At 40.3% G+C, this 12,058-nt stretch overlaps 1 protein-coding gene across 6 annotated transcripts in view; it reads left to right on the top strand.

Moving 5' to 3' along the window:
- The window catches only part of ROBO1 (roundabout guidance receptor 1), a 682,144-nt gene that overhangs the window by 325,815 nt on the left and 344,271 nt on the right, over nucleotides 1-12,058 (top strand). For 5 of the 6 annotated variants that reach the window (XM_064726906.1, XM_064726875.1, XM_064726883.1 and 2 more), the window contains exon 3: nucleotides 851-934. The exons of the other annotated variant lie outside the window; for it this stretch is intronic. In XM_064726906.1, the coding sequence (XP_064582976.1) occupies nucleotides 851-934 (84 nt within the window). The remainder of the gene's footprint in view (nucleotides 1-850; nucleotides 935-12,058) is intronic. 6 annotated transcript variants of the gene reach the window in all.

Below are 12,058 nucleotides of genomic sequence, written 5' to 3'. Positions count from 1 at the left end.
TGTTTTCAGAGCAACGGGGATTTAATTCTTTTTTGGTTGTTGTTTGTTTCAAATTATTTAGTTCATCGTTACGAGTTATATTCGTGGTGTTTGCTTTGTGGCGTTTTGATCTGCAATTTATTGCAATTGTTGGCGTTTTGATCTACAATTTATCCCTTAAAACATGTATTCATTTATGAAGGTCTTAAACATCTGTTCATTTATGTGTTCAGCTGACCAGCTGCCTTCCCTTTTTTCCCTTTTCCCAATGTGACATGAAAAGGGAGAGATTCCTTGCGAGGATCTTGTGGCGCAAAGCGCATCTTGGTGATGCTGAGCCTCTCCTTTGGGTGGGGGGCTGAGCCCCCATCCCCTGCCCCATCTCGCAGCCCCTCGGTGCTCGCCCAGCCCCAGCCGCCCCCCTGCCTCCTCCCCTCGATAGAGGTGAGGTCCCCTGGGTCTGTAATTGCCAGGAGATGAAGCGATGATGGGGAGTGATCACAGTCAATAGCTTTGATTAACAATAAGGTGGGAAATTAGCGATGCTAGCATTCAGCTCCCCTGCCCTGCCGTCCCCATATGCTCCTCTCACAGCCTGTGCTGGCTGCTTAGCAGGGTGGCCACCGTGCCTGGAGAGCTGCAGAGCGACACTGGCACAGGGGACAAGAGGGGACAGCTTTTTGGGGAGCCTGGACCATGCTCTCACAGGCTCATCCACACAAGAAGGGGAAGGACGAGGTGTGCCGTGCGCTGGCACTGTGGCTCTTGCTGTCATGTGTGGATTTAATTGTGTCTGGACGTGTTGTGATCAAAATGGCAACTCCTGTTACTCCTGTGACCCCATCAGCAGCTCTGGTGTTGTTTCCGACAGACTCCGAGGACGCAGAGAGGGGGAACGACAGCGGGACGCCACTCCCCACCTCTGATCACGGCGACAATTCGCTGGGCTACACAGGTAGAGTGCACCTTTCCAAAATATTCCTGGCTGCCTCCTCCTGACACTTCCCACCCCATCTGCCATTGCCACCTGTACGCGTTCCTTTAATCATCCCTGCTAGCTGGCTCTCTTTCTCCATCGCCCTTAGAAGTTCAACGTTGTTAGCGCTGGTGGGAAATATTGTTGTGCCTTTTAACTAACCAAGAGTGTCCTTGTGTGTGCGTGTTAGTACATGTCAATGATTTAAATGTTTAAGTTTGCTTTGTTGAGACAATGCACCCATTATTTTCCTTTGAACTGTATATATTAGTGCATGAGGCAATGTATCATCTCAAAGAAAATTTTCCAAAGACCAAGGGGATTTTTCCATATGTTTATTTGGGGATTTTTTTTGCTTTGTTTCTTTTATAAACAAAAGTAAAATACGTTGCAGCAGGGAAGAAAACCCAAATGAGACTAAATGTGATTGGAGAAGAGTGTGTTTCATTGACTTCTGCTTTGCATAAACTACAGAAATGTGTCTCTAGGCCAAATAAGAAAAGCCACAGAATAAGTAGCACCATACAGCAGTGATCTCTGAGGAACCCAATCCTGTAACTCCTCTGCAGCTTGAAATGTTTCCCAGCTCCAGGAGTCACTGACCACAGCCCATGTCAGCTGCAGCCACGAGTTTTCATGAGGTACTGGTGGTCCAGTGTGACTCAGATATTCCTAACTGAGACAGTCTTGCAGGGTACAAGTGGAGGATAGGCAGGTATATAAGAGAGAGAGCAATTTCTTGTCTATTCATAAAATCTCAGGCCCTGTTACATGCCACTTACAGTGATTGCAGCTTTCATCACCTGCCCCTCACAATCATCTCTGCATGTGGTTTAAAACCTTGACACATAATTTTATTTCAGTTTGAAATATTTTTTTTCTAAAAAGGTAAAAAAAAAAAAAAAGTAAAGCAATACAAATTTTGCCTCAGTCGTGATAGATGCCTTTTTAGGAAAACATCACATGAATCCTGCTGCACATGGATTATTTAGACTTTTCTACATTCTGAATATTCCTATTAATTTTGTTCTAAATTCTTCCCCTTGCATGCTCCAAGTTTGTCACGTGTTCATTTCTGATGCATATGGGATCATCATATTGACAAAATGCAGCTTTAAAAATGAATTTTTTTCCTTACTGTAAGTTAGACTTTTGATTTTGAAAACAGGGATGGGAATCATGATCCCTGGTTCCTATGTTTAAACAGCCACTAATTTACTTGGAACAGAGAGTCAGACTCTTTTAATAATAAACTGGTTTAGTTTTACCTGGAGATCAGCAGTCAGCTCCCCTCCATCCTCCCCACACATCCCAGGTCTGGGGCTGGTGCTCTGCAGGCAGATTCCTGCACCTGCCAGCCCCACACCTGCCTCATATGCACCCCAAAAGCCCCCTTAGGCACCAGAGCAACAGGGGTGAGGATTTAGAAGGAGATTCCATGATTTTTTCCATCTGATAGGGTCTGGAGGCTTTAAGCAGGCGCTCCCATGACAAGTGCACTGGGAGATGATGGCAGGCAGAGGGTGCAAGGGCTGCAGGCACTCCTGCTCCAGCATTAAAGGCAAATCAGGCAGTGTTCAAGACAGTTCCTCCACTCTGAGCCTGGGGGTTTGGGACAATGTCCCAAAGAGAGCACAGACCCCTCTGCATGTGGCACCCCCAAGGATCCTTGCCCTGTTCCGAGGTGTGCACGAGCAGCTGGGCACTGCATCCCAGCATCCCAGGAAAGGCTCTGCAGGGCATTGCAGCTGTTTAACCTGCCTCTGAGGGAATAATGGGGTCACTTGAGAGCACTGACAAAGTCAATCCAACTCCAGTAACTCCCCAGAGGCTCCACTTCTCAACTGCAGGCCATATTTTAATAGGTGTTTTCCAAGTGGGCACAAAAGTCAGGATCGAGTTAGAGGCAAACACAAGCTGAACAAAAATTAGCACCTAGAAAATGACTGGTCTTGTTTAATTGGATATTTTGTGCCTCTATTTGAATGAGGACCAAGCAAAGGAAAGACCAAGTTTTATACATTTAATGATTTAATGATCCAGTATTTTTTCTCCTCTGTGTAATAGTAATCAGTAGCACTGTGTGCACACCTTGGTTTATATGGAAAAGCCCTGAGGTATTTATTAAAATTAGTCCAACAGGTTTCTCTGGTAATCAGTAAGAGTTTAAAAAATAATACTCATTGGAATGCAACCTTATAGGTAAAGTTGCCTTTTTTTTTTCCCCTTCTAATTGTGGGCTCATTCATACGGGCCTAATATGGAATTCATGGATTTTACAGAAGTATTCTTAGACAATTTTTGTTCTCTCTTACCTTTAGAATTCTGTTCTTCAAAACAAAAAACATTCCAAAAGCTTCTTTGTACTGAAAATTCTGACTCCTTCCTAAGTATAACAACCCAAAATATTTCAGATAAATTTGAAGTTGTTAATACGTTTCAAGATTATTACAACAAGGAAATTATGAACTTCTATTTGATCTCTCATGGTTCCCAGTATGTTATAGGACTGAAATCTAGGTATTTTTTTAAATCATAATGGTAAAGCAACATTCTCTAGACATTACACTTTTTATAGATCATCAGGGTTTTATAAACAAAACAATTATTAATAGTTATTACCTGTGGACAACTGGAGAAGCTTTATATGCATCTATATTAAAGATAATTATTTTCAGAAAGCATTTCTATTGTGCATAGGTAGGGGCTGAATAAACCACACAATCAAGAGAAGTTCAGACACTGAGGATTGTTCCATATGCATGACAATGGTATTAGACTGAAGGAGTTCATTAGAAGGGGGGGTTTAATGCATATTTAATACCAAAGAAATACCAAAGAATTTAAAAAAATCCTGAAAGCTGATGTGACCCCACAGGCAGCATAGATGCTAGATGTAGTTGAATTGATTCAGCAAAGAATTTGGGGTTTAAAAAGTTAAGAACTTTTAACTGTAACTCTGTCACAGTAAAGAAATGAGGCTGGAAGATTGCCTTGTCTGCATCTTCACACAAGATCAGTTCTACAGTGACAAGGTCAGATAGGAAAATAATTGCATTGTTAAGATGTGTAACAGCACAAATCTAAATAGCTATTCAAATAATATGCATAAAGAACAGGCCAAATCACAGTGAGATTCAATGGGATAAAAGAATATGAGTTAGATGATTTGTGTTGTATTTAATTTGTCCTAAGGAAGACACCCAAAGTAGGTTTCTGAAATGCTGCATGAGCACATTTGTTTCTCTTTCTACAGACTTTAAGAAAAATGATTGCACGAAATTTCACATCCCCATCAGCTTGGGTCTAAGGAGAACCAGGGGATAGGAGTGAGAGAATAGAATGAAATTTAATTTGATCACTAAAGGAAGACAGGGGAATGGAAGATGCAAGTAGGAATTCAGTTCTTTTTCAGATTTAGGCTGTGGAGATATCAAACCAAGCTATTGTTTAGGCAGTTGTTTTAGAGGGGAAAGAAATCCTAAAGCTACCCATCATTGATCTTTTTTTTTTTTTTTTTTTAATTTTAATAATTCCTGGAGTAAATAATGGGGACAAACAGAAGAGGAAAGGAAGCAAGGAAAAAGATCTAGCAGAGTTACCACTGTATATCAGAGGAAGAATATGGAAAATCACCTGAATAAGATACTGGAGGAACCCAGGGGATGGAGAATTTAGAAAAAAACGGTCATAGAAGGAAATGCCTTTAAAAACATCAGGGTTTCCAAGAGAAGGGCTTGTATTTAGTCACTAAATGGAGCAGATGATGTGTTGAGTGATGTCCCATAGTACTGGAGAAGCTCTGAGAGCCACAACTCTGCATCAGGGAATAGGGGAACCTGAAGACCATAGGATAAAACCATCTTGACTAAAGCTACTAAACAGATGTCTCTGTTTAATATTTACTGTTGGAACAGATTTTCAAGAAAAGGCTGAAGTAATTAATATTTCCACATCAGATACCACATGTGGCGTGCCAGCCTGAATAGTAAAGAAAATGTTTCCTCTTGGCTCGCAGGCTTCTTTTTTCCTCCCCCAAAGCAGTGCAAAGGCAGTAGGTGTCAAGTATGAAGCTCAGTTATTTTCCACATAATCAGTGGCTGCAGAGCAATCTCTGAGATGGCATTGTGCTGTGCTATTGAAGTGTGTGCATGCAGGATATCCCAGGAAGTAGCACATTTCCTGTTAAATCAACTGTGACATAAATATTGGGGATCATTTACCAGATCACAGAGTATCACTTGTGTTGCAGACACCAGGAGGATGGCTTGTTAAATTAACACTACACAGCCAAACATTTGCAGGCAAGGATCACCACTCCTCATTAAGTAGAGTCATAACTTTTTGAAGGGATATTTCCATATACTTTTTTATTCTTGGTTTTCTCAGATAACTCTTCCAATATGCAGAGAAATCCTGTGGTTCCCAGCTGAGACCTGAAATTTGTCTTCAGGTTTTTCCCCCTTGATTTTAATCCTGAAAATATTGTGGTGGTATTATTTTGTATAACAAAAGACTCCTCTTTTCTCACATTGCCTTTCTTCTTTAATACTACATTGTTATGTCATCAGGAGAATTGTTCTTAATGGATCACTGCTTGTCCCATGTGAAATAGGACAGGTTGGCCTTGGAAAGCATTTTAAAGGGAAATCTATCTTCATTTCATGGCCATGTCTGAGACATTTCTTCCTCTAGTCCAGTTATTTTGCATAGGTATTACAGGGTGCTTGTTTTGAAAAGTGGTAGTTCAGAAAACATGTTAAAAATATTTCTTAGACATCAAAGGTGGGAATCTACACTAATACCTTGTGAGAAATGGGAGTATGTTTCACTTTTTTTAAAGATTAGTAGATGTAGTAAATGTAGTAAATACAGATTTTGTGGCTGAGAGAAATAGGGGAGAAGAGAAAAAGCTGTGATATGCAACAGGATGAGAAATAAAAATTTTGGAAATAAATATTTACTATTTGATATTCCTTCTAAATTAACATCTTTTGTGTTAATTGGAAAGAAAGACCAATATTGGTGAAAAAAACCACCCAGCAAAAGCAGTTTGGCTAATGGTCTGCAAAAAGTGAGGGATGAGGGTGTAGGCTGCAGTGTGGATATTTTTGATTTGGAGGAGGCTGTAATTTCAGATGGGAAGCAGGTAGCTAGTGATGTCTGAACAGAGCAAAAATCTCATTTCCATGCAAGAATTCCAAGTGAGCTATTGGCAAGTCTCATATTGCACTGCTTTCATCAGGGCAACCACCTGTAGAGAAAAACAAACACTTGTTTGCACTGCAGAACCCACAAACATCTGACAGGGTTGAATGAACCACTAGATCAGATAGCTGCAAGATTATTTTTTTTTTGTAGTTACAGAATCTTTATTGCTAGTGGTACCACAGAGTAGATTTCAGCTGGGCATTTACATCTCAGGATATGTACAAATCCTTTCTTTTCCCAGTCTTTTTCCTTTTAAAACTTGCTAACTGAGCAAGTGTGCTCTTGAGTAACTGAGAGAATGAACACAAAGCCCCACGATACCAATTTTCCAATTTTACAAAGTTACTTCTTAGACTACATCTGCACTTTAAATCCAGGAACAGATGGGTGCTGTTATGCCTATTAAAAAAAAAAAAGGAAAAAAAAGGTCCCCTGCTCTTGTCTATCAGCAAAGCTTTCTGTTCCCCATGTCAATCTAAACTGCCAGAAAAGTCCTTTCAGTTTTATCCTTCTCTTTGCAGGCAGTCTTCTGACACAGATAGTGAGGATTTGCTTTTAATATGTATTAAAATATAGATGTAAATATAAAAAAAATTCAACAGGATTGCCTGTCTATGACAGCAGGCAAAGCTGATATTAAAGCAATAATAACTTAATCAAAACTCATATTAGCAATATTGGAGCACAAGTACTCCCACTTACATAAATCTTGCACTGCCAATTTTTTTGAAAAAGTTAATAGGAAATCTCCTCCTCCAAATATCATGTTACACTTCAAGGCAGAGTTGTTATTAAAACAGAAAGCATGGCAATGTCCCGTGTTTCTCAATCAGTGACAGCCAGAATATTGTGTGATGGATTTGTCTAATACTGACTGTAGCAGCAGTAAATGCATCTTTATAGTTGAGGTGCTAGGAATTTTTATAAACATCCATATCTCAAGAGGATGAATTTGAGTTTGAGAAGGTGCAGGAAAGAGCTACTAAAATAGTTAGGGAACAGAAAGTTTATTTTGATGGAGGCCTTAATGAAAGGGAGATGTGACTGCATTTGTTGCAGCCTTGTGATTTGGAGAACAAATAGAAAAAAAGCACATTGCTTTTTTTAACTTGGAGAAATTGATAAATAGCCTATCTTCAAACAGTATTCAAAATCTGGGCTTTTATAATAGGAGATTCTAAACTTTTATTCATGTTAGCCCTTGAAAAAAGAGGAAGCAGTTAAAAAAATGGGCTTTAATTAATTTAGGATAGAAATTTAGGATGTGATACAGGAGCAGATTCTAGAGCACTTCTCAGCCAGGGGTTTAAATCTCCTTTCCATATATTTAGATTTGTGACAGGCTATGAGAGGCTGTGCATGCTCGATTTGATTCCCCAGGATGAGCATTTTAATCTTGAGTTCACATGTTCCTAATTAATTATGAGACAAGTAAAATCAAAATAAAATGCATTCACAGCATATTATAGTTTCTCTTTTCCATTTGGGCTGTCACAGACAAGAACCCCTGGAGTTGATGAGAGGCTTTCTGCTGAGGGCCTCCTAGCAAGAGCAAAGACAGAGCAAATTACCCTCAGACACTGCTGTCAGTTCAGTGAATTAAGTATGCAAAGCAATTTGTGAAGATGTTCTGAAGTGCAAATTTCTGCCACTAGGTCAAAAGAGTATGAATTATCACAGGATGAGCAAGGTAAGAGGACATCATTCCCCATCATCTTCATCAGGGTGTTAGACAAGTTAGTCTTTGATTTTAGCCAGGCAAATTGTTTTATTTAAAGAAGCAGGAAGTTAGTAATGCAGATGATTACATTACATGCATAGCAGTGCATAAATGAGAACATTAATTTATTGTGTCTACAATAATGCACTTTCATGAGTAGCACAGGAAAAGAAAAGCCCTGAAATGTATTTTCTATAGTTTGGATATTACCCTTGTTGGTTATTTATCATCATATTTGCTATATAGGAGCATGGATGTGCAGGCTAATTCAGGTTGGAGCAATGATTGGAGGTCTTAAGTCTAACTTGCTAAGCAAGCAGGGTCAAGTATGAGGTCAGACCATTCTGGTCAGGGCTTCACCCAGTTAGGTCTTGAAAACTTCCAAGTTCAGAGCTGGCACAGCCTCTTTGGGCAGCCTGCTCCACTGGCTGCCTGTCCTCATAGGGAAGAAAACTTCTCCTGTCCAGTCTGAGCCTCTCTTGCTTTGACTTATGCCTGTTGTCCCTCTCTCTGCCACAGCCCTCTGTGAGGAGCAGGTCTCCCTGTGCCCAGTGACTCCTGTCAGCAGGCAGGGAGGCTGGACTCTGGCTCTTCAGTCCCCTGTGAGTGCCTTTCCAGTCCCCTGTGACTGCCTTTCCAGTCCCCCTGTGAGTGCCTTTTCAGTCCCCTGTGATTGCCTTTTCCCCAGGCTGAGCAAGCCCTGCTCCTCAGCCCTCCAGGCAAGCGCTCCAGCCCTGAGCATCCTGCTTGGCCCTCTGCTGAGCTCAGCCCAGTTTGTCAATGGTTTACTGGGAGGCCAGCAAAGGCTGAACTTGCTGCTGGCCCAGAGCCTCAGTGGCACCCAGCAGAGCTGCTTCCCAGCCTGTTTGGGTGCAAGGGGTTCATCCTGTCTTCCTTTCTACAGCAGGATTTGCACCTGTCCTTGTTAAATGTCATTATGTTCCTGTTGTGTCACAGACATCTTTTATGAAAAATCCTTTCCTTAGGATTTTTCCTCCTGAGAAGCTGAGAGGCCTCAGGAACAAAATCTAAACCGTGATTACCTGCTGCTGTGGAATGCAACAGGTGCATCTGTGATTGGTCTCATGTGGTTGTTTCTAATTAATGGGCAATCACAGTCAGCTGGCTCAGACTCTCTGTCTTGACACAAGCCTTTGTTATCATTCTTTCTTTTGCTATTCTTAGCTAGCCTTCTGATGAAATCCTTTCTTCTATTCTTTTAGTATAGTTTGAATGTAATATATATCATAAAATAATAAATCAAGCCTTCTGAAACATGGAGTCAGATCCTCATCTCTCCCCTCATCCTCGGACCCCTGTGAACACCGTCACTGTTGGGCCATTCCTCCAGCCTGGCTCCCTGCAGCTGGCAGCCCTGCTGTTGGACATGTGGACTGGCTCCCCAGCCTGGTTTTGCCTGTCAACAGGAGGAAAGTGCCTTCCCTGCCCTCCGGCAGGTGGCTGATAAGGACCTTGGGCAGGCCAGGTCCCAATACAGACACTGAGGTCCCTTTTGTCACAGCTCTCTGGGTAGGCTGCAGCCCATCAATCATTAACTTTTGAGGTGGTGTATCCTCAAGTTTTTGCTTGTTTGGTAGTTCACCCATCCAGACTATAACATCCCTACTTGGATGCAAGAATTCTGGGCGAGATGGTGTTGAACCCAACACATGGGAGTCTAAAAACATAAATAGGCTGTCGATTTAGGATTTCCCATCAAAACTGATCCCTGATTGCACTGTTTTTAACTGCAGCTCTTCTCCCAGTTCATACATCAACATCTATCAGCAAATCCACAGTTATTTTTGTCAACTCTCTCTGGAAATGCTGCCAGCAATTTCTTTTCAGTGTTTTGTGTGTGTATGTGATGGTGTTGAACCCATTACATGGAAGTCTAAAAACACAAATAGGCTATCAATTCAGGATTTCCCATCAAAACTGATCTCCCCTGCTTGCACTGTTTCTAACTGCAGCTCTTGTCCCACAGTTAATAGATCAAAATCTATCAAATCCACAGTTATTTTTGTCAGATCCCTCTGGAAGTGCTGCCAGCCATTTCTTTTGTGTGTACATGATTCTTGTGTGTTGCTTATCCATAAACCTTAACAAGTTGAACCATCACCTACCAGTGTTAAAACATTGTAGGGAGCTTTCTAGAAGGAACTGTATTGATTTTCAGTGACCCTTGTATAAGGAGGGAGATGTTTTTCTGAGGTACAATTTACTGGAGAATATATTATTTATAGGGCTTTTGTCTAATACTTCCTAAAAGGCAGTGAAAAAGCTACTACTAAAACTCACTGCTGTGTCTTTATTGCAGAAAATACCAAATTATTTTTCACTCCTAAATATAAGCAGAACTCTGTTGTTTTTCAAGTGGGAGTACTTTGAAATAATTTCTTCCAAACCAGTAGCCTTTTTATTAGATTCTCTGCCTCTGCTTAGACTCTTCCTTCTCTTCCCATCAGATGGTCCTTGTGAGGTAATAAGAACCAGTTGCTTCATCCTTCTTCCCTTTTCTTTAATTTTATTTCCTTCATTTCATGGTTTGTTTCTGAATAACTACCACGAAAAGAAGGAATAGAGTAACCAGCCCACTCATACATTCATAACTTAACCACTCAAAACCCACTGAAGAACCATTATTCTGTATTTATTTTTGTCTAATCTTTTGCAGAACAAATTTCTCTGTCTTGCTTCTGGAGTATTGCAAAACCAAATATAAAAATTGTCATGTTCTGTTAGGAGTAAGTACTGCCCAAGGGAGACCAAATCACTTTTCAGTAGATTTAAAGTTTTGATAGCAAAGTATAATTTCTTCCATTTCAGCAAGGTAATTTACTTGTGCTCTGGTGTGTAATGAGGCCTTTCATCGTTTCATATGTAGATTACTTTATTTTTTGATTAAAAACAAGTGGATAGTATTGCATTTCCATCAATGGCAATTATTAGCTTTGACAGGAAGCTCAAGATAAAGGAAAAAGAAGGTAAAAGGAACTTTTTGATCAAGTGATTACAAAGCTGGTGTCCAGGATTTCTTCCAAAACCTCAAAAGGCAAATTTAGCATAAAAGTCTGGTGGGAAAGAAGATGCCTGTTTTACATAGGAAAACTACTGTGCAGTGTACAAGTATTGCAGAAAGTTTATAGACCATGTTTAATGGACAGTAAGTGCATTGCAGGAGGCTGAAAATGGCTTTAAGGTTACTTTTCCTTCACAATTCCATCTGTTTAATTACAACATCCAGACAATTATCAGAGGGATCAAATAGGAAACTTATCTGTGAAATATACTGTAGAAATCTGTGGGAATACTGTGAACACTGTTGTGCAATATGCACTCAAATGATTTTCAGTTCTGGAGCACACAGCATCACCCATGAGTTGACTGGATTTTTATGCAAAATTTAAATGCATATATATAAGTACTTCTATTTCTGTCCTTATTAAGAATTAATAAAATTATATATAGAACATGATAAAAAAATATTATGCAGCAAGCAATTAAATAAAGCCTCTGTAAAAAACAGGAAATTTTAAAAGAGAGCAGATACAGATATCACACTCAGCATTTGTATAATGAGTATACAAATGTATATTTGTATACTCAGTATACAAGTACTCCATAGATGTATTTGAAGGACTTTGCAAGAACTGAAGATTTGGAGGGAAAAATAAAATCCTCAGTAATCAGCACTGAGCAGAGGCTTCCCAGAGAGGCTGTGGAATCTCCATCCTTGGAGATTATCAAAAGCCACCTGGGCAAGGTCCTGGGCACCCAACTATTGGTGGCCCTGCTTGAGAAGAGGGACTGGACAAGATCAATTCTACAGGTCCCTCCCAAGCTCAAGCAGTCTGTGATCCTATAGTAAAAATTTACACACAAAAAAAGCTTTGTAGATCTTAACCTACCTGAAGATAACTATTTCCTTGGCCAAAAGTGTTCCTTGAAAAACTAAAAAACTCATGTGAGGAACAGCAAGATTGTTTGTCTGCCCATAAAGTCTGGAATGCAGAGGCATTTTCTTTCCAGAAAAAGATGGAAAACATCACCAAGATTAGGAATTCTTTGCTCTTTACTCCAGAAGCACAAGAGTTATAGAGCCCTATTTTTGAGAGGGATGAGCTTTTGCCATGCCAGTGTGTTAGAATATGCCTCTTCATGTGCTTATA

Source organism: Zonotrichia leucophrys, chromosome 1 (genome assembly GCF_028769735.1).
Source record: "Zonotrichia leucophrys gambelii isolate GWCS_2022_RI chromosome 1, RI_Zleu_2.0, whole genome shotgun sequence".
NCBI classification, from domain to species: domain Eukaryota; kingdom Metazoa; phylum Chordata; class Aves; order Passeriformes; family Passerellidae; genus Zonotrichia; species Zonotrichia leucophrys.
Note: the sequence above shows the minus strand (reverse complement) of the source record. Positions and strands in the feature narration are given on the sequence as shown.